Below are 22,615 nucleotides of genomic sequence, written 5' to 3'. Positions count from 1 at the left end.
GCTGGGCTTTGAATTGAAGATTCACACCATCTGTTTTGGTCTTTTTCTTGTGAGTCAGAGCTCACTTCCTACTCAGGAGGAGGAGTTTGGTGTAGTGTAGCCAGTTTGGTGTAGTGGTTAGGTGTGTGGACTGTAATCTGGGAGAACCAGGTTTGATTCCTCACTCTTCCACATGCAGCTGCTGGTGTGACCTTGGGTCAGTCACAAGTTCTCTCAGAGCTGTTCTCTCAAGAGCAGTCCTCGAAAGAGCTCTCTCAGCCCCACCTACCTCACAGGGTGTCTGTTGTGGGGAGGGGAAGGAAAAGGAGATTGTAAGCCACTCTGAGACTCCTTCGGGTAGTGAAGGGTGGGGTATAAATCCAACTCTTGAGAACCAGTTTGGTGTCGTGGTTAAGTGCGTGGACTCTAATCTGGGAGAACCGGGTTTGATTCCGCTCTCCTCCACGTGCAGCTGCTGGATGACCTTGGGCAAGCCCTGGAGAGGCAGAATAAAGTAATTTTCTGGCTCAGGAGCAAATTTTTGGCCTCGGTATCTCAAAGTGAGCCACACATTACTACTGGAAATACCATTGCTTTGACCTTACAGACCTTTTCTCAGTCCGAATCCAAGGCAAAACATTCAACATCATGGTAATCTCTGCCTTGGTGACGGCCAAATTAGCCAGTTCGGTGCAGTGGTTAAGTGCGCGGACTCTAATCTGGGAGAACCGGGTTTGATTCCCCACTCCTCCACTTGCAGCTGCTGGATGACCTTGGGCAAGCCATAGTTCTGATAAGAGCTGTCCTTGGAAAAGAGCAGTTTCTGCCAAGAGCTCTCTCAGCCCCTCCGACCTCACAGGGTGTCTGTTGTGGGGAGGGGAAGGGAAAGGAGTTTGTAAGGCGCTCTGAGACTCCCTTGGGTGGTGAAGGGCGGGGTATGAATCCAATCTCTTCCTCCTCCTCCTCCTTTTTAAGGGACTTCATTGAATTGGATATTTCATAGCCACAATCTTTTTTTCCAATTGCTGGTTGTTTTGATTAGGTCCCTGGAAGGGCAGAATAAAGTGATTTTCTGGCTCTGGAGCAAATGTTTGGCCTCGGTATCTCAAAGCGAGTTCAGATTTGTAGGCTGAGAAGGAGGGGAGACAGAACCCTGGCCTTGTTTGGTTTGCATGTGTCATGGCAGTGGGGTTCAGTACTAGATGAGCAGCCGTGTTAGTCAGCAGTAGTGATGTGAAACCAGGCGTCCGATGGCACCTAAAAGACAACCAGTCCTTATTCCAGCATCACCTTCTTGTGAGTCAGGGCTGACTTCGTCAGAGGACTGAAGTGCGCACACCTGTTAGGCAGACCTGTTCCTACTGAATTCTGCCCCCAACAGAAGGATTGTGTGGAGGGGAGCGGAGGTGAAGAAATGAGGCCACTTTTCGACAGATGTCCAGCCCGCAGACTGCAGAGTTCACGCAAGGTGGACGAGGACCATCTGCTCTGAAGGGATTGGTGGATTTAGTTTTAAATCAGCCTCACTTCACAACACGTCCCTCCCTCCACTCGTCCGCAGCTTTGAGTATAAGTACAGCTCCCTAATGGATGATTAGGCCTGACCTGGAGGGCAAGCCCCCCATCTTGTCAGATTTTGGAAGCGAAGCGAGGTCAGCCCTGGCTAAGTTCTTGGACAAGAGATCACCGTGGAATACCGGGGCTGCGACGCGGAGGCCGGGAATGGCAAATTGCCTCTGAAGTCTCTTGCCTTGAAAACCCCACAGGCGTCACCATAAATCTGTATCTCTCTCTTTCTCCTTCTTTATATAAACTAAGTTTGGTGCAGTGCTGAAGTGCACGGACTCTAATCTGGGAGAACCGGGTTTGATTCCCCACTCCTCCTCCACTTGCATCTGCTGGATGACCTTGGGCAAGCCGTAGTTCTGACAAGAGCTGTCCTTGAAAGGGCAGTTTCTGTCAAGAGCTCTCGCAGCCCCACCTCCCTCACAGGGTGTCTGTTGTGGGGAGGGGAAGGGAAAGGAGTTTGTAAGCTGCTCTGAGACTCTGAATGAAGGGCAGGGTATGAATCCAATCTCCTCCTCCTCCTCCTCCTCCTCTTCTTATTCTTAAGAACCTAAGAGAGGCCCATGTTGAATCAGGCCAGTGGCCCATCCAGTCCAACACTCTGTGTCACACAATGGCCATACAGAGTAGCCCTACTAATTCTTCAAATTATTCTGGTGTCAAATTTCTGGCCACACTTCTTAAGTTTCTAGGTTTTGGCCTGTTGGTTTTTGTCAAGGATCGGCGTTGTCTGTATAGCATGAGTGAGCCGAGACCGGCCTCTAGATGTCATGATTACCCCATGGAAATGCATCGAGAGAGGAACAGGTTGTTTGCCTGTGTGTCTTCTGCTTCCTGCTTCTTGGAGCGCGTTTGAAAGGAGAGTTTAGCAATGCAGGGATTCCCAAAGACCTTTATGGAGATTAAGGGGGGAAAGACAAAAGAGAGAAAAGGAGATTATCTGCAATATGGCATTTCACAAGTTTGTTTGGCTAAAATGATTGGAAGTTCTGCAGTGAATAATGATTTGTAATGCCTGCCATCTCTACAGTCCCGCTCCTTAATTAATTTATTTAATCTCAGAGATGTAAATGACCCCAAAGGTCAACTAGTCTAGCTTCTGCCAATGCAGGAACTACAACTCTAGTATCCCTGACAAGTAGGCAGTGCTGAGAGCCACTTTGATGTCGTGGTTAAGTGCGCAGACTCTAATCTGGGAGAACCAGGTTTGATTCCCCACTCCTCCACATGCAGCTGCTGGATGACCTTGGGCAAGCTGTAGTTCTGACAAGAGCTGTTCTCTCAAGAGCAGTCCTTGAAAGAGCTCCCTCAGCCCCACCTGCCTCACGGGGTGTCTGTTGTGGGGAGGGGAAGGGAAAGGAGTTTGTAAGCTGTTCTGAAACTCCGATTGAAGGGTGGGGTAAAAATCCAATATCATCCTCCTCCTCCTCCTCCTCTTCTTCTTTTGTTTATGTACCAAAGCTTCTATTGGTTTTAATATTCTTTAAAAAAAATCAAAGAGGCACATGCAACGCAGTGCAGTCCGTTAAACCCATAAAAACATTTAAAAATCAACAGGCTAAACCCCCAAAACTATCAGTTGAGAAATTAAGCCAAGCAGCAGCACCGGCCACATAAGAGTCGTAGTAATCAACAGAACACAAAAAGCCTTTATTGGCATATATCAAGTTATCCATACAAACAGTAAGCACATATAGAAGTAACAAGGATAATTTAAATATAAGCAGGTAAACCATTTTCAATCGGTCCTTGATTACCAAACTTAAAAAGTAGGGCTACTTTTTCTATTATTTCAGTTAACAAGTAGTTAATAAGTCAGTGCAGGAGCAGCTCCCTTCCCTCCTCCAAGGGACAGCCCATCAGATACTTCAAGAAAGCCATCCTGTCCCCCCTCCACCTCCAGACTGGACATTCCCAAACCCCTCATTCCTGGGAAGAAGAGAAGCGTTGAGGCTCCACAGACCCTCTGAGATCATGATGGCGTCACAAGCAAAGAGAGAACTATTCCTCGGAGGTTTGCATCCGTGAATAATGGTGTTCTAAGCAGAACCCCAGTAGAAGATTTATATGTGCAGCGCCTGGTGAAGTTGTTGTAAAACACACCTAAGGTGATCCTGCCCGCTTGCCCGAGTCAGTAGTTGCATGGCAGGATTTTCAGCTAATCAAGGTTTGTGAGCAGTCTTTGAGGGCAATCCTGCTGATTAAGAACATAAGAACATAAGAGACGCCAATGTTGGATCAGGCCAAAGGCCCATCCCATCCAACACTCTGTGTCACACAGTGGCCAGAAATACCAGTGCCATCAGGAGGTCCACCAGTGGGGCCAGGACATTAGAAGCCATCCCACTGTTGACCCCCCCCCCCCCAAGCACCAAGAAGACAGAGCATCACTTGCCCCAGAGTCCCTATCTATACCTTGTGGCTAATAGCCACTGATGGACCTCTGCTCCATACGCTTATCTAATTCCCTTTTGAAGCCGTCCATGCTTGTAGCCGCCACCACTTCCTGTGGCAGTGAGTTCCATGTGTTAATCACTCTTTGGGTGAAGAAGGACTTCCTTTTATCCGTTCTAACCCGACCGCTCAGCAATTTCATGGAGTGCCCACGAGTTCTTGTATTGTGAGAAAGGGAGAAAAGTACCTCTTTCTCTACCTGCCCTTTCCCATTCATCATCTTATAAACCTCGATCATGTCACCCCTCAGTTGTCGTTTCTCCAAACTAAAGAGCCCTAAGCGCCTTAACCTTTCCTCATAGGGAAAGTGTTCCAACACTTTTATCATTCGAGTTGCCCTTTTCTGCACTTTTCCCAAAGCTATAATATCCTTTTTAAGGTGTGGTGACCAGAACTGCTCACAGTATTCCAAATGAGGTCGCACCATTGATTTATATAGGGGCATTATGATATTAAAGACGAATTAGTCGCAACTGGACTCATGGTGACTTGGGGCGTTCCAGCCACAAGACGAGCAGAGGGGGTGTGCCACTGCCTAGCAACGCCAGTCTTCCTTGGCACTGACCGTGGCCGACCCTGCTAAGCTCCCCGTCTCTGACGAGCGCAGTCTCAGCCGGGCTGTTGGGGCTGCAATCACAGCTCATGACAGAAGAGAAGAAGAGATTGGATTTCTACCCTGCCCTTCGCTACCCGAAGGTGTCTCAGAGCGGCTCACAAACTCCTTTTCCTTCTCCCACCCCACAACAGACACCCGGTGAGGTAGGCGGGGGGGGGGGGGCTGAGAGAGAGCTCTTGACAGAAACGGCTCTTTTTCAAGGACAGCTCTTATCAGAACTGTGGCTTGCCCAAGGTCATCCAGCCAGGTGCAAGCGGAGGAGTGGGGAATCAAACCCGGTTCTCCCAGATTAGAGTCCGCGCACATCACCACTACACCAAACTGGCTACTTTGGCCGTCACCAAGGCAGAGATTACCGTGATGTTGAATGGTTTGCCTTAGATTCGGATCGAGAAAAGGTCTGTAAGGTCAAAGCAATGGTATTTCCAGGAGTAATGTGTGGCTGCGAGAGCTGGACTATAAGGAAGGCCGAGTGCTGAAGAATAGATTCTTTTGAATTATGGTGCTGGAGAAGACTCTTGAGAGTCCCTTGGACTGCCAGGAGATCGAATCAGTCAATCCTAAAGGAAATCAACCCTGACTGTTCCCTGGAAGGCCAGATAAAGAAACTGAAGCTCAAATCCTTTGGCCACCAAATGAGAAGAGAGCCCTCACTGGAGAAGACCCTGATGCTGGGAAAGACTGAAGGTCAAAGAAGAAGAAGGGGGCGGCAGAGGTTGAGATGGTTGGACAGTGTCATCGATGCAACGAACATGAAATTAAGCAAACTCCGGAGGACGACGGAAGACAGGAGGGCCTGGCGTGATGTGGTCCATGGGGTTGCGAAGAGTCGGACTCAACTGCGACTGAACAACAACAAAGGCAGAGATAACAGTGGGAAGATGGCTCCGGTAACAGGCGTGATTGAGAGGCAAAAAAGAATATTCCAGGCCATAGACAAAGGGGTCCCCAACCAATGCACCCTCTAAGCTGTGGAGTCTTGTGAGCAAAAATTCTTCTTTGTGAGCTACTGGGCATTAAAGTTGCGAGTGAGGGGTTTGGCTGCTGCATAAATTAGTTGGCTCTGGAGCCCTCCTTCCTGAGCTAAGAAAAAAATGTGTGAGCCGGAGGCTAAAAAACTGTGAGCTAGCTCACACTAACTCAGCTTAGAGGGAACACTATCCCCAACCTATTCGAGCCCTCGGACACCATTAGAATTCTAACAAAGGTTTATGAAAAATGATTTAATACAATACTTTTTCTGCCTTGGCTGAATCATAGCAAAAGTTTGTACATAACATCAAATCACAGATCACACCTTTTCCACAAGGAAAGTTGCCAGTTGGTAAATTTTGCCCATCTACTCCCCTTTGTATTGCTGGAGAAGATTTTTAAGCTGCTTCTTACTAAGATATCTCTCAGATTGTTAGATTTCTGATAGGCAAATCCAAGTCCATTGGCCCTTGTGTATATATGATTTTGGAATTTTTACATGAGGTGTGATTGGGCCTTAGTAATTATACTTTGTGGCATTCTTGGGATTGGGGGCTTCAGTCTGAATCCAGTACTTTAGCCCTGATTGGCTACAGCTACCGGAATAACTTGTTTTTTGGAACTTGCCTTCCAGGTGTTCTACCTCGCAGGGCTAACTTTTTCGTCTTAGACCTGGGAGGGCTAGCGACTTAGCATTTTGTGGTTTTTGTCTCTAGCCAACATGTTGCCCTACCCGTAAGGAAACTTGAAAGCCTTTTGAGAGCTGGTTTGGCGTAGTGATTAGGAGTGCGGACTCTAATCTGGGAGAACCGGGTTTGATTCCCCACTTCTCCTCCACATGCAGCTACTGGTGTGACCTTGGGTCAGTCACAGGTTCTCCCAGAACTGTTCTCTCAGGAGCAGTCCTCGAGAGAGAGCTCTCTCAGCCCCACCTACCTCACAGGGTGTCTGTTGTGGGGAGGGGAAGGGAATGGAGATGGTAAGCCCCTCTGAGACTCCTCCGGGTAGTGAAGGGCGGGGTATAAATCCAATCTCCTCCTCCTCTTCTTCGACACACTGCTCTGTGAATTCGCTTGCCCATTGGCTGCCGCTGTGCTGCCTCGTTTCAGATTTCAGCAACGTGATCAGCAAGAGTGACATCAAGTCGCTGGCCGAGGCGGACGAGCAGGAAGTGGTCGCTGAAGTCCAGGTATGTGACTCCAAAGAGCAAGGTGTCCCAGAGCGTCCTGGCCAATGCCTCCCTCTAAGCTGTGGAGTCTTGGGAGCAAAAATTCTACTTTGTGAGCTGCTGGCATTAAAGTGGTGAGAGAGCGATTTGGCTGCTGCATAAATCAGTTTGCTCTGGAGCCATCTCTTCCTGAGCCGAGACAAAAATCTGTGAGCTGGAGGCTAAAAAACAGTGAGCTAGTTCACACTAACTCAGCTTAGAGGGAACACTGGTCCTGGCCTTTTTCTGGGACTCTTGGTTCCCTCTGCTACAGAGCATGCCCCTGTGAAAATGCAGGGAGGGGTGTCAAAAGATGCGTGGGGTTTGGCGCGACTGTCTCCCAGCCAAGGATCCGAAAAGGGGGTCAAGGAAAACCTCCCTGTGTGAGTCTAAAATAGCTTTTTGGATTCCGGGCATTGTGACCAATGTTCCCTCTATGCTGTGGAGTCTTGTGAGCAAAAATTCTTCGTTGTGAGCTCCTGGCATTAAAGTTGTGAGCGAGCGATTTGGCTGCTACATAAACCAGTTTGCTCTGGAGCCATCCTTCCTGAGCTAAGACAAAAATGTGTGAGCCAGAGGCTAAAACACTGTGAGCTGACTCGCACTGACTCAGCTTAGAGGGAACACTGATTGTGACTAGATGACCTGAAAGGTCCCTTCCAACTCTAACATTCCATGATTCTGTGAACCTTTTGAACAGCCGATCGCCTGAAGCTGCTTCAAGCTGGGACGGGCTCTCGCGTTTAACTGGCTAGCCTCGCTTGGCTTTGCAGTCTGGTTCAGAGACGGCCTGCGCCGGTCTTGTGTTAAAGATCCTTGGCCCCTGTGGGAGCATTTTACATCATGCAGTATCACCGCACAGTTTTAAGTTGTTCGTTTTTTAGCAAAGAGTGAGAAGAGTTTTGCCACAGAGGGCTGCTAGCTCAGTGCGTTCGCTGTCCTTTCTTTGGCCTTCGTTTTGTGCAAAATGCTGCCTGGCGAGGGAAGGACGGTCAAAACGTGGCAATCAGTCAAGAAGAGGGAGGGGCCGTGGCTCAGTGGCAGAGCCCCTGCTTGGCATGCAGAAGGCCCCAGGTTCAGTCCCCGGCACCCCCAGTTACAAAGGACCAGCCAGGCAGGAGGTGATGGGAAAGACCTCCGCCTGAGACCCTGGAGAGATGTAAAGAGGGGCCGTGGCTCAGTGGAAGAGCATCTGCTTGGCATGCAAGGGTCCCAGGTTCAGTCCCCGGCATCTCCAGTTAAAAGGACCATAGAGTTTTCCCTCCGACGATCAGGGCCACGCCCCCAACATGATCAACGTGGTGACGCAGCCACGCTGCGCTTCGGGGGACAGAGTTCCCCCCGGGGCCCGATTCCACGGTGGGGGAGATCGGGCCTCCAAAGTGGGGGTTTACCTGCCACCCGCCCCCACTTGGCAGCCCTAGGCGCGGGGTTTGGTCTCTGTAGATTCCTCTGGGCGAGGCGGGCAGCAGAGCCATAAGCTTGAGCCGCTGCCTTTCCTGATTACCCAGCAGCCTCCATTCCCTGTGAGTGCCAGATCAACCATGCGAGCGAGAAGTCTGCTTTAGAGGAACTGGCTTCGTTCCTGTGAAAATCCTGAGGGGGGGGGGGCTGCCTCTAGTATTTATTTATGATATATTATTTCATTTGAAACATTTCTTAGCTGCCTTTCTACCTGGCGGGACTCAGGGGCAGCTGAAAGTGTAAATCAGACAATGAATATAGAAACACCCTAAAGACCACAATTCAAATCTCCAGTTAGGACTGATGCTCCCTCTAAGGTGTGGAGTCTTGTGAGCAAAACTTCTACTTTGTGATCTCCTGGCATAAAAGTTGTGAGCGAGCGATTTGGCCACTGCATAAATTAGTCTGCTCGGGAGCCATCCCTTCCTGAGCCAGGACAAAAATCTGTGAGCCGGAGGCTAAACAACTGTGAGCTGGCTCACACTCACTCAGCTTAGAGGGAACACTGGTTAGGACTGCCGGTAAATAAGAAGAACCAAATTAGTCAAATGGAATCCTACATAAAACTTGTCTTCAACTATGTCCTGAAAATCGAAAGTGAGGGGGCCAGCCGCACCTCCCCTGGAAAAGTTGCTCCGCAATTGTGGAGCTGCTACTGAAAAGGCCCCGTCTCCTGTGCCCACGAGACAAACTTCTTTCATTTCTGAAACAGTCATGGGGGGGGGGGGGGGCTCTCCCTGTGATCTTAATTCCAGGGGAGGAAAGTGTGGGGGAAGACAGACCTTCAGGTCCCCTGGTCCCCCTGCTTATTTGCATTTCACTGACTGAGCAACAAGGCAGGCAGTGGACCGGCACATGTCCCAGGCCATCCAGTAGCCCCACCACTGAGCAAAAGGGTGACTCTGCTAGGCCTCTCTGGACAAAGCGCAATGCTATGGCGACCATGACCGTGACTGTCTCTCATTCTGCCTGAGGCCAAAGACACAGATCTTCCTGCTCTCCAGAGGAGAAAGAGTAGCCAGTTTGATGTAGCGGTTAGAGTGGTGGATTCTAATCTGGGAGAACCGGGTTTGATTCCCCACTCTTCCACTTGCAGTTGCTGGCTGAGCTGTTCTTTCAAGGGCAGTCCTCAAAAGAGCTCTCTCAGCCCCACCTACCTCACAGGGTGTCTGTTGTGGGGAGGGGAAGGGGATTGTAAGCCACTCTTGAGACTCTGAATGAAGGGCAGGGTATAAATCCAATCTCTTCTTCTCCTCTTCTCCTCCATCTCCCTCACGGCCAGGCCAAAGCTGTCTCGCTTGTGGCTTCCCCAGTCTTCCCACTGATATCCACCAATGTTCCCTCTAAGCTGTGGAGTCTTGTGAGCAAAAACTCTACTTTGTGAGCTAGTGGCATTAAAGCTCTGAGTGAGCAATTTGGCTGCTGCATTAAATCAGTGTGCTCTGGAGCCCCATCGTCCCTGAGCTGAGAAAAAAAATCTGTGAGCCAGAGGCTAAATAACTGTAAGCTAGCTCACACTAACTCAGCTTAGAGGGAACACTGATATCCACTTAGTGTGTGAACCCCCTGCCCAGTGACTGCGACTGCATCGCCAGGACCTCAGACCCTGACTTGGTTTTGTTTGACAGGAATTCTACGGAGATTTCATTGCCGTGAATCCACACGTGTTTTCCCTCAACATCTTGGGCTCCTGCCAGGTACGGGGAGCGGGAGGACAGGACGCTTCCTTCGGCTCCAGTTTCCTGGGCCATATGAGCTCCTTTGCGTGTCTGGCTGAAAGGTGAATGGGTGGTCGGAAGCCACGCTGTGGTGTTCTGCCATCTTCCGCTTCTGTGGCTGCCAAACATTGACGTTTGAAAACCCATCCATCGCTGGGTACGTGAGCCAATAGAGCCAGTTTGGTGTAGCGGTTAAGTGCACGGACTCTAATCTGGGAGAACCGGGTTTGATTCCCCATGCCTCCACTCGTAGCTGCTGGATGACCTTGGGTCAGTCACAAGTTCTCCCAGAGCTGTTCTCTCAAGGGCAGTTCTGTCAGAGCTCTCTCAGCCCTGCCTACCTCACAGGGTGTCTCCTCCTCCTCCTCCTCCTCCTCCTCCTTCCCCTTGCTCTAAAGCAGGAGAGCCAGTTTGGTGTAGTGGTTAAGTGCGCGGACTCTAATCTGGGAGAGCCAGGTTTGATTCCCCTCTCCTCCACTTGCAGCTGCTGGATGACCTTGGGCAAACCACAGTTCTGTCAGAGCTGTCCTTGAAAAAGAGCCGTTTCCGTCAGAGCTCTCTCAGCCCGACCTGCCTCACAGGGTGTCTGTTGTGGGGAGGGGAAGGGAAAGGAGTTTGTAAGCTGCTCTGAGACTCCGAGTGAAGAGCAGGGTATAAATCTAATCTCTTCTCTTCTTCTTCTTTCCCTTGCTCTAAAGCAGGAGAGCCAGTTGGTGTTGTGGTTAAGTGCGCGGACTCTAATCTGGGAGAACCGGGTTTGATTCCCCCACTCCTCCACTTGCACCTGGCTGGATAACCTTGGGCAAGCCGTAGTTCTAACAAGAGCTGTCCTTGAAAAAGAGCAGTTTCTGTCAGAGCTCTCAGCCCCACCTGCCTCACAGGATGTCTGTTGCGGGGAGGGGAAGGGAGAGGAGATCGTAAGCCGCTCTGAGACTCCAAGTGAAGGGCCAGGGGTATCAATCCAATCTCTTCTCTTCTCCTCTGATCTAGCTTAGTACCGTCTGCCTGAGTGGTGGGAGCTCTCCTCAGGGCAAGGCCGTTCCCCAGGCCTGTTACTGACGGGCTTCTCGCTGGAAAGTACCCCGGACTGCCCCGGTGCTGTTAAGCTGGTGCCTTGTAGCCGTCACTTTCCTACAGTCTCGCTCATCTTTTCTCCTAGGGTCACAGCTGGGATCCTGCCCAGTTGTCCCGGGCCACCCAAGGTCTGACGGCCCTGCTGCTGTCTCTGAAGAAGTGCCCCATGATCCGCTACCAGCTCTCTTCCGACGCGGCCAAGAGGCTTGGGGAATGTGTCAAGGTGTGGCTCGGTTCTCCAGACGGACAGCCTCTTCCGTCTCAGGAAGAATCATGTTTAACGTAGCAGCAGATTCCACGTGTTCAAAGCTCGCGCGGGTCCATTTCCTCAGTCCGGCCCTTGGCAACTTTGTCAGGGGGGCCAGCTCTGTTCGTCTTCCAAAGGGGGAGGCTGAGGGAGATGGTGGCTGCCGCGGGACTGGCCGAGGTGAGGTTTGGTCAGGGGCCTTCCCGGCTCAGAGGTGGCTCTCTTTGCCAGTCAACGTTCTCTCGGAGCTGTTCTCTCAAGAGCAGTTTCTCTCAGAACTCCCTCAGTCCCACCCACCTTCCGGGGTGTCTGTTTTGGGGAGAGGAAGGGAAGGAGATTGTAAGCCGCTCTGAGACTCTGAATAAATGCTGATTCCTCCTTTTAAAGGAACAAGAATAGGGATGCGTATTCGGTTCGGACGAACAAACAAAACGAATAATGCCTATTTGGCATTATTCGGGCCTGCTGAAAGCCGAATCAGATTCTCTAATCTGATTCGGCTGGCTGAACAGGGGCAAGGGATTCCCCGGCCAATACCGTCCCTTGCTGGGGAGTCGTGCCGCGAAGGCAGCATGAGCCCCTCTTTGGCCGGTGGGCCTCTTTCCAGGCCTTCCCAACACGCGGCGGGCAGGCCAAGGAAAGCAGGGGGGCTCACTCCAGGCCTTCCCTGGCTCACCCACTTCAGAAGGCGGGCCCGGGAAGGCATGGGGAGGCATTTAAATGCCTTCCTGCTCCTTCTAGGGCCTTCCCCAGCTCACCTGCCTTGGCGGGAGGGCCAGGGAAGGCAGTGGATGCTGACTCCAGGCTTTCCCCAGCTCGCCCACTTTGGCGGGCAGGCCAGAGAAGGGGGGGGGCTAACTGGGGGGGGGGGAGCTGGCTCCCATCACTGAAGGGAAGGGGGGATTTAAACTTTAAACCTCTCTGGAGTTGCGCCGCAGAGGTGGCATGCTGCCTGCACTGAAAGGAAGGCAATTTGCCTTCCCTTCAGTGATGGGAAACCCCCCCTTCAAGGGGGGGATTATTATACCCTATGGGGACAGTCCCCATAGGGTATAATTGAGCCGAATAAATTCGGCTAGTTGGATAATTTCCGAACTCCAGTATCATTCCTATACTGGGATTCAGGAATATCGGCAGATACTGAAATTTTTCGAGTTTGGTAGATCTGAACCCAAAAAATTCTGATTTTTTTTTTTGTGTGTACACCTCTAAACAAGAACAACATGGCCCTGTTATGGAAGGAAAGGGGTAAGTGCCATTCTTGGCTAAGAAAGTCCCTTAGACCAAAGGTTCCTTGGAAAGACTGAAGACAAAGGGGAATCCCAAAGGTCCCGAACGTGACGTTTATGGTCAGTGGAATGGGAATCAGTGACAAGCTGATTTCGCTGGTCCCAGGCAAATCTCCAAGTCTGGTGTCCGAGGCTCCTGTTACCAGTCAGAAATGGGCAAAAATGGTGGTCCCAGCCCCTCAGGCACCTGGCTTTGAACTTCCATGACATGTCGGTGGTCTGATCCAAACCAGATTGTCCTTTGTCCAGAAGGGATTAAGTCTGGCGGGATGGTCCAACGCAGAAGGGGTTGTTCTAGTGCAGGGGTGCCCAACATGGCACTTGTGGGCGCCCCAGTGCCTGCCGACATCCTTCCTGGAGCCGGCCGGTTTTAGAAAGTGGGCGGGGCCTAGTGTGGCTTTTGTCCTGCAGGGCTTCTGATTGGCCACTGGAGACTTGATTGGCTGTGCCGATTTCTAAAAACATTGCTCTGGCAGGAGCTGCCCCCAAAGCACAAGGAGCTTCGCTGTGTGACTGAAGGGAAGCCGTGGCAGCCATTTTGTGGCTGGCCCAGCGGCAGCCATTTTGTGTTTGCACCCCCCCACACACACACACATGTGAGAATTCTGAAGGTGTCCACAGACCCAAAATGGTTGGGAGGACGCCTGTTCTTATGTAACCCCCAGCCTTCTCGAGACTTAACATAAGAACATAAGAGAAGCCAATGTTGGGTCAGGCCAGTGGCCCACCCAGTCCAACACTCTGTGTCACACAGTGGCCAAGAATACCAGGTGGTGCCCTCAGGAGGTCCAGCAGTGGGGCCGGGAGTGAGGTTTCAGGGTTTCTGACCCAGGCCCTTAGAGGGCAGAGCACATTTTCCAATCTGACGTCAAGGTGGCTGAGAAAGCAAAATCAATTCTCCCTTCCCCAAACAGCAAATGATCACAAAGGAGTACGAACTCTTCGACTTCCGGCGTACCGAAGTCCCTCCGCTGCTGCTTCTCCTGGACCGTTCGGATGACGCCATCACACCGCTCCTGAACCAGGCAAGCGTTCTTTTCACCCGTCTTAGGGCATCCGAGGGCCGGAAGGGAGGTCTTTGTGGCACTGGCAGGACTCGCATTCGTGCTCAGGGGCGGGCCAACGTCATGTGGTGATAGTTTATTATTTGGGCAGTGTCATGTTTCAGTGTCTTTGCAAGCTGAAAAAACAGGTCTGTGCCCCTAAAAGCTTACGAGAGGTCGTGGCTCAGTGGCAGAGCCTCTGCTTGGCATGCAGGAGGTCCCAGGTTCAATCCCCGGCATCTCCAGTGAAAAGGACCAGGCAGGAGGTGATGGGAAAGACCTCTGCCTGAGACCCTGGAGAGCTGTAAAGAGGGGCTGTGGCTCAGTGGGAGAGCTTCTGCTTGGCCTGCAGAAGGCCCCAGGTTCAATCCCCGGCATCTCCAGTTAAAAGGACCAGGCAGGGGGTGATGGGAAAGACCTCCACCTGAGACTCTGGAGAGCTGTAAAGAGGGGCTGTGGCTCAGTGGGAGAGCCTCTGCTTGGCATGCAGGAGGTCCCAGGTTCAATCCCCGGCATCTCCAGTTAAAAAGGACCAGGCAGGAGGTGATGGGAAAGACCTCAGCCTGAGACCCTGGAGAGCTGTCAAGAGGGGCTGTGGCTCAGTGGAAGAGCCTCTGCTTGGCATGCAGAAGGTTCCAGGTTCAGTCCCCGGCAACTCCAGTTATAAGGACCAGGCGGGAGGTGATGGGAAAGACCTCTCTCTGCCTGAGTCCCTGGAGAGCCCCTCCCAGTCTGAGTGGGCAATACTGCCTTTGAAATACCAAGGTTCTGATTCAGTATAAGGCAGTCTCATGGAACCGTGTACACTATATGAAGGAATCTGTATCATAGTTAGCCATGTAAGGTGTTGTGGGGGCATTCCAAAATATAATCTGTGGGCGTTTTACGTCCGGCTCCTGATCTTTGTAGCCACACCAAAGGGAATGAACATAAGAACATAAGAGAAGCCAGTGTTGGATCAGGCCAATGGCCCATCCAGTCCAACACTCTGTGTCACACAGTGGCCAAAAATACCAGGGACCATCAGGAGGTCCACCAGTGGGGCCAGGACACTAGGAGCCCCTCCCACTGTTGCTCCCCCCCAGCACCAAGAAGACAGAGCATCACCTGCCCCAGACCGAGAGTTCCTATCTATACCTTGTGGCTAAGAGCCACTGATGGACCTCTGCTCTTAACATAAGAACATAAGAGAAGCCAGTGTTGGATCAGGCCAATGGCCCATCCAGTCCAACACTCTGTGTCACACAGTGGCCAAAAATACCAGGGACCATCAGGAGGTCCACCAGTGGGGCCAGGACACTAGGAGCCCCTCCCACTGTTGCTCCCCCCCAGCACCAAGAAGACAGAGCATCACCTGCCCCAGACCGAGAGTTCCTATCTATAAGAACATAAGAGAAGCCAGTGTTGGATCAGGCCAATGGCCCATCCAGTCCAACACTCTGTGTCACACAGTGGCCAAAAATACCAGGGACCATCAGGAGGTCCACCAGTGGGGCCAGGACACTAGGAGCCCCTCCCACTGTTGCTCCCCCCCAGCACCAAGAAGACAGAGCATCACCTGCCCCAGACCGAGAGTTCCTATCTATAAGAACATAAGAGAAGCCAATGTGGGATCAGGGCAATGGCCCATCCAGTCCAACACTCTGTGTCACACAGTGGCCAAAAATATCAGGTGCCATCTGGAGGTCCAGCAGGGGGGCCAGGACACTAGAAGCCCTCCCACTCTTGCCTCCCCACCCCCAAGCACCAAGAAGACAGAGCATCACCTGCCCCAGACCGAGAGGTCCTGTCCATACCTTCTGGCTAATAGCCATTGATGGACCTCTGCTCTTAACATAAGGAGATAAGAGAAGCCAATGTTGGATCAGGCCAATGGCCCACCCAGTCCAACACTCTGTGTCACACAGTGGCCAAAAACACCAGGTGCCTTCTGGGAGTCCAGCAGTGGGGCCAGAAATCCAGAAGCCCTCCCACTGTTGCCCCCCCCCCAAGCACCAAGAAGACAGAGCATCTCTTGCCCCAGACCGTGAGTTCCTATCTATACCTTGTGGCTAAGAACCACTGATGGACCTCTGCGCCACATGTTTATCTAATTCCCTCTGGAAGCCTTCCGTGCTTGTAGCCATCGCCATCTCCTGTGGCAGTGAATTCCACGTGTTAATCACTCTTTGGGTGAAGAAGTACTTCCTTTTATCCGTTCTAACCCGACTGCTCAGCAATTTCATTGAGTGCCCACGAGTTCTCGTGTTGTGAATGAGAGATGGTATAATCACAGGGCATACAGTGGTTCCTTCACCCACAGTGTGTTTATATGTGGTGCACTGGTAAATTAAGAAGACCTCTCCTCCATAGATCTAATTCCCTTTTAAAGCCATCCATGCCTGTGGCCCTCAGGGCATCCTCTGTCAGCGAATTCCACATTTTAACCACTCGCTGTGTTAAGAAGCATTTCCTTTTGTCTGTCTGGATCATTTTGGGGGGGGGGGATTCCCAAATGTGCTCCTCTACCTGCAGTCTGCAGTTTGGTGCAGTGGTTAAGTGCGCAGACTCTAATCTGGGAGAACCGGGTTTGATTCCCCACTCCTTCGCATGCAGCCAGCTGGGTGACCTTGGGTGAGTCACAAGCTCTGGCACAGCTGTCCTTGAAAAAGAGCAGTTTCTGTCAAGAGCTCTCTCAGCCCCACCCACCTCACAGGGTGTCTGTTGTGGGGAGAGGAAGGGAAAGGAGTTTGAAAGCCGCTCTGAGACACCTTTGGGTAGTAAAGCGCGGGGTATAAATCCAATCTCTTCTTCTTCTTCTTACTATTTTTTTCCGATCTCATTCTGCACGCGTGTATCAAGGCTCTCACCCAAAAGAAACGCTAGGATCCAGGGATGTTGAGGATTGGGCCAAAGGTTTGGTTACACCTGATTGGATTTCCCTTTTCTTTTTATTTGAACAGCAGGTGCCTGTGCTGTTTCTCAAGCTGGTTTTGAAATGTTGTGGCTTGGTAGTTGACTGCGGTTAGCAAGAGAGAAATCCTGCACTCCCTTGGGCGTGCGTATAAAACTAGCTGCATGGTTCTTTGGGTGTCGTGCACCGTCCCGAGGAACAGAATAAAGTTTGAGTCCAGGGGGGCACCTTTAAGACCAAGAAAGTTTAAATCTGGGGGTAAGCTTTTGTGTGCAGAAAAAAACTTTAGAACACAGTTTGGGTCCAGCGGCACCTTTAAGACCAACCAAGTTTTATTCTGGGTGCAAGCTTTTGAGTGCATGCATTGTGCAGGGGGTTGGAATAGATGACCCTGGAGGTTCCTTCCAACTCTGTGAGACGACATGTGCGTGCACATGAAAGTTTATACCCAGAATGAAACTTTGTTGATCTTCAAGGTGCCCCTGGACTCAAACTCAGTTCTGTTCCTTCAGACCAACACAAGACTACCCCATCTGAATCTATATTCCAAGGAACATTTTACTTATCCAATGGAGCAAGTATAACCGAGAGTAGAAATGTTTTGGAGGGTGGCAACAAGACTGCTACAGTCAAGGCCAGCAGCGTCTTAGAGGCCAGTGAGATTTTTGAGGCAGGAGCGTTCGAGACTATCTGAGGAAGGGACCTTCGGCTCTGGAAAGGGCATTCCCTCTGAATCAGAGTCCAGTGGCATACACGAAAGCTCGTACATTGAACAAACCTTTGTCGGTCTTAAAGGCAGGGGTCATTTCCTGCAGGAGTGCACAGGAGCGGAGCTCCGGCAGTAAAGAGCCCAGGGGGCGGGCACATGCAACAAGCCCCACCCCCTGCTCCCAGCAGCCCTCAGTCAGAGCAAGAAGCAGCCAGGTAAGCTGCAGAGCCCCCCCTCCCCCATAGCTAGCAATCCAAAACAGTCCAGTGGCACCTTTAAGACCAAGTTTTATTCAGGTACAAGCTCTCCCTCCTCTGCGAGATCTGCCCCCCCCCCCCCCAATAGCTAGCAATCCAAAACAGTCCAGTGGAGCCTGAGCAGTGGGTGTTGCCTTCTGACACACTTCTGGTGATGTCAGGGGGTGTGGCCTATGCAAATGAGTTATGCTAATGAGCTCCTGCACCTCTTTTTCTACGAAATGACCCCTGGCCGCTTCTCTTCCTTTCTCCCTTTCAGTGGACATACCAGGCCATGGTTCACGAGCTGCTAGGGATTAACAACAACCGGATCGATCTCTCACGCGTTCCAGGCATCAGCAAAGATCTCCGGGAGGTGGTCTTGTCTGCCGAAAACGACGAGTTTTATGCCAATGTAAGTACATGCGCCATTGTCTGGTCAAGTGAGTTCAAATGTTGCCGCTTTTAGAACCTAGTCAAAAAAGGCAGAGAAGGGATTACAGTATGCAGATACCTGCCCACAAGCCAAAAACCACTGTGGTGAATTAACAATGACACATTTAATAATTCTGGGACCATCAGTTTGTGACGCTATTAATCTTACAATAGGGTAAAAGAATTCAAGCGTAGGCAAAGCAAACGTAATCGTATCCTCGATGAGCACACCGGTTTTTACACTCATTTCATCAAGAGGTTGACATCTTCCAACTTTATAAGACTTCTTACTCATGAGGAAGATTGGTGAAATGAGATTCGATCCCTGGCATCTCCAGTTAAAAAGGACCAGGCAGGAGGTGATGGGAAAGACCTTTAATGTGTGACCCTGGAGAGTTGTAAAGAGGGGTTGTGGCTCAGTGGCAGAGCCTCTGCTTGGCATGCAGAAGGTCCCAGGTTCAATCCCCAGCATCTCCAGCTAAAAAGGACCAGGCAGGAGGTGACGGGAAAGACCTCAGTCTGAGACCCTGGAGAGCTGTAGAGAGGGGCTGTGGCTCAGTGGCAGAGCCTCTGCTTGACATGCAGAAGGTCCCAGGTTCAATCCCGGCATCTCCAGTTAAAAAGGACCAGGCAGGAGGTGATAGGAAAGACCTCTGCCTGAGACCCTGGAGAGCTGTAAAGAGGGGCCGTGGCTCAGTGGCAGAGCCTCTGCTTGGCGTGCAGAAGGTCCCAGGTTCAATCCCCGGCATTTCCAGTTAAAAAGGACCAGGCAGGCGGTGATGTGGAATAGACTTTCCCTATGCTTGAATTCTTTTACCATATTGTAAGATTAATAGCTTCACAAACTGATGCTCATAGAATTATTAAATGTGTCGTTGTTAATTTTACCACAGTGGTTTTTGGCTCGTTGGCTTTCAGAACCTAGCCCGATACTATGGCCTGGAATGCAGGCAGGAAATTGCTCCTGCCAGGCTCAGTGTTGGACACAAGATCCATGTCCACTGGCGTCTGCTGAAGGGGAAGGTCTCATGGAATCAGAGTTGGAAGGGATGGCCAGGCGCCAGGGTCATCTAGTCCAACCCCCCTGCACAAGGCAGGAATTTCACAAATACCTCCCCCCACACCTTCTCATTGGCTGTGGCCGCATATACAATAAATAATCTGCTTTCAATCCCCTTTCAACCCACTTTCCAACTGGATTTTACTGTAGCACTGTCCTTTTTGTCACTCATTTGTCCCTGTTGCTTCAGCAACTCCCACCCACCCACCCCAATGTGTTTTCTTTCAGACTTCTCTATCGCTTGGAGGATCTCGTGTTTTCCTGAATAAGACATGAGTTTGCATTCCTTTTTCAGTTCCATTATCTGGTCCTCCTCACTCTAAACTCCAGCTCGGGGGTGGGGTTTTATCCTGTCCTTGGTGCTGGAGGTTGTATTCAGAAGAATGCGGCCTGGCTCAGAGATCCCCAACCTGGCGCCCACTCATGTCGCTAATGTCACCCACCGAGTGTTTTCTAGAAAGTGTGGTGCGCCCATTGGGAGGGAGTCTTGCTCAAAAAGGCTTCTAATTATCATCTATCGTCTGTCTGTCTGTCTGTCTGTCTGTCTGTCTGTCTGTCTGTCTGTCTATCTATCTATCTATCTATCTATCTATCTATCTATCTATCTATCATCTAGCCAGTTTGGTGTAGTGGTTAAGTGTGCGGACTCTAATCTGGGAGAACCGGGTTTGATTCCCCATTCCTCCATTTGCACCTGCTGATGTGACCTTGGGTCAGTCACAAGCTCTGGCACAGCTGTCCTTGAAAAAGAGCTGTTTGTGTCAGAGCTCTCTCAGCCCCACCCACCTCACAGGGTGTCTGTTGTGGGGAGGGGAAGGGTCTGTCTGTCTGTCTGTCTGTCTGTCTGTCTGTCTGTCTGTCTGTCTGTCTGTCTGTCTGTCTGTCTGTCTGTCTGTCTGTCTGTCTGTCTGTCTGTCTGTCTGTCTGTCTGTCTGTCTGTCTGTCTGTCTGTCTGTCTGTCTGTCTGTCTATTATTTTGATTTCTGCCCCGCCATCCCCGCAAGCAGGCTCTGGGCGGCTTACAGTAATTGGTACCCTGTACCATAAAAACCACGTACATAATGTAAACAACTTACAACAACAACATTAAGCATTAGAAACAGTCCAACAATTAACCATTAAAGTGCTAGTGATGGTACTCTTTTGATGGTAATCTTTTAATGATTCAGATGGCGTACCAACAATTTTCATTGGCATCGGTGATCTTCAGCTTGGTACAGTGATATAACGCAAACCCTCCCCAGGACCAGAGCCGACTAGAGATGTAAAATTTCAGGAAATTTTGAAGCTCGGGAAAAAACCCCGGGTTTTTTCCGGTTTTTTTCGGAAAAAAACATAAATTTTCGGAAAAATTGAAAAAAATGCTACATTAGCATTTCTTTTGTCTTTTCTAGATTGACAGTCATTCTGTTACTTTAGTATATAGTGTATCCAAACAATTATTACAAATAGAATACCCATCCACATGCAAAAACAAAACTGAAACCTTTTTCTTTTCTTGTGACAATAGTACCTCCTAAAGGAAGAAATGCATCTTGTTCTTGCATTGGAGAGTTCAGTTTGTAACCTAGGACTTGCTTGTCCTCAGTGCACAGAAATTAGATCAATCTGATACCATTATATATTTTAGAAATGATTTGGAAAATATTTGAACACCTTGTCTTAAAATATTTTATTTATCATGTTAAAATAAAACATTCCATAATCAATTTCTTTTCTTTTCTTTTCTTTTTTCAATTTTTCCAATTTTTCGGAAAAAAACAAAAAAGCTTCAGGGAAAAAAACGGGAAAAAAACGGGAAAAAAACGTTTTTTCCCCCGAATTTTTCCGTTTTTTTTCCGGGCCTTCACATCTCTAGAGCCGACCCAAAACCACAGATGTTGGTGGTGGAGGAGTGGCAGCTCCTTCTCAAAAGCCTGGCGGAAGAGCTCCATCTTGCAGGCCCTGCGGAACTGCAAAAGGTCCCGCGGGGCCCTGATCTCTTTCGGGAGCTCATTCCACCAGTGTGGAGCCGCCACTGAAAAGGCCCTGGCCCTGGTGGCCGCCAGCCTGGCGTCCTTAGGGCCAGGAACGGTCAGTCAATGTTGTGTTCCTGACCGTAGTTCTTGCTGGGGTATATATGGGGAAAGGTGGTCCCGCAGGTATGTCGGACGCTGGCTATTGGAGATCTGATTAGCTGTGCAGATTTTAAGCTGCCCCCACAACACAAGGATTGTCCCTGTGTGGCAAAAGGTAAGCTATGGCCGCCATTTTGTGGCTGGGCCCACCGGCCTGTGGTGTCAGAATCCCAAAGGTGGCCGCAGGTTTAAAAAAGATCGGGGACCCCAGCCTTGCTGTCGCTGTGCCTTAAAACCGTCTCCAGGCCCCTGCTGTTTTTTCCACAAAGGCGTTTGTCATCTGGAGGGTTTGAGTGGCCTCAAGCCAATACGTCCTGGTCACAGTAAGGCCGTTGCGGCGTCTCACAGAACGTTCCCCTGACTCGTTAAGCGCTGACGTTTACCAGCCGAGTTGTCCTCTTCAAACTGTCCCCTTTCCCATTTGTAGAACATGTACCTGAACTTCGCCGAGATCGGCAGCAATATCAAGAACCTGATGGAAGACTTCCAGCGGCGGAAACCCAAGGAGCAGCAGAAGCTGGAGTCGATCGCGGACATGAAGGTAATTTGGAGACCGGGGGGTGGGGTGGGGTGGAAATACTTCTGCTTTGGGGGAAGAGGTATGGGTATCTGACTCCAGGTTGGGAAACTCCTGGAGATTTCGGGGTGGAGACTGTGGAGGGTTGGGGACTTAAGCAGGATGGAAGAAGAGAAGATTGGATTTATACCCCCTGCCCTTCACTCAAAGTCTCAGAGCGGCTTACAAACTTCTTCCCCTCCCCACAACAGACAGATGCCCTACGAGGCAGGTGGGGCTGAGAGAGCTCTCTCCAGAACTGCCCTTGAGAGAACAGCTCTGAAAGTAACTTGTGACTGAGCCAAGGACACCCAGCAGGCTGCAAGTGGAGGAGTGGGGAATCAAACCTGGTTCTCCTGGATTAGACCACCACACCAATTTATACCCCGCCCTTCACTACCCGAAGGAGTCTCAGAGCAGCTTACAAACTCCTTTCCCTTTCCCTCCCCACAACAGACACCCTGCGAGGTGGGTGGGGCTGAGAGAGCTCTTGACAGAAACTGCTCTTTTTCAAGGACAGCTCTTATCAGAACTACGGCTTGCCCAAGGTCCTCCAGCCAGGTGCAAGTGGAGGAGTGGGGGATCAAACCCGGTTCTCCCAGATTAGAGTCCGCGCACTTAACCACTGTATAAAACTGGCTCTCTGGGGCCTGTGAACAGGGGAGGCCAGAATGGCTGAGCGTCCACTGCCTCAACCGAAAGCCTGGCGGAACAGCTCCGCTTTACAGGCCCTGCGGAAATGGTAATAGGTCCCGCAGGGCCCTGATCTCGGGTGTGGGAGCACGTTCCACCCGGTTGGGGCGAGGGGCGAAAAAGCCCTCGCCCTGGTTGAGGCAGAGAGCGATCCAAGGCATGAAAAGATGCTGCCCACAGGCCTCTGCCCCAGGAAGACTACAGTGTTTCTGTGTATAGGGGATTCCTGGGCCACTTCTCCAGAGTCCAAATTGAGGCAGTTTAAGGGATGAAAGCGATGAGAGCCC

General features: G+C 50.8%; 1 protein-coding gene across 1 annotated transcript in view; it reads left to right on the top strand.

Annotated features, from left to right (window-relative positions):
* VPS45 (vacuolar protein sorting 45 homolog (S. cerevisiae)) overlaps window positions 1-22,615 on the top strand; it is an 85,052-nt gene that overhangs the window by 12,377 nt on the left and 50,060 nt on the right. The window contains exons 4-9 of the mRNA XM_015406297.1: window positions 6,697-6,776; window positions 9,887-9,955; window positions 11,136-11,273; window positions 13,501-13,611; window positions 17,748-17,882; window positions 21,507-21,620. Of these exons, the coding sequence (XP_015261783.1) occupies window positions 6,697-6,776; window positions 9,887-9,955; window positions 11,136-11,273; window positions 13,501-13,611; window positions 17,748-17,882; window positions 21,507-21,620 (647 nt within the window). The remainder of the gene's footprint in view (window positions 1-6,696; window positions 6,777-9,886; window positions 9,956-11,135; window positions 11,274-13,500; window positions 13,612-17,747; window positions 17,883-21,506; window positions 21,621-22,615) is intronic.

The sequence above is a fragment of the Gekko japonicus genome, unplaced genomic scaffold (assembly GCF_001447785.1).
Source record: "Gekko japonicus isolate JY-2015 unplaced genomic scaffold, Gekko_japonicus_V1.1 scaffold1674, whole genome shotgun sequence".
NCBI lineage: Eukaryota > Metazoa > Chordata > Lepidosauria > Squamata > Gekkonidae > Gekko > Gekko japonicus.
This window is presented reverse-complemented; position numbering and strand designations above follow the sequence as displayed.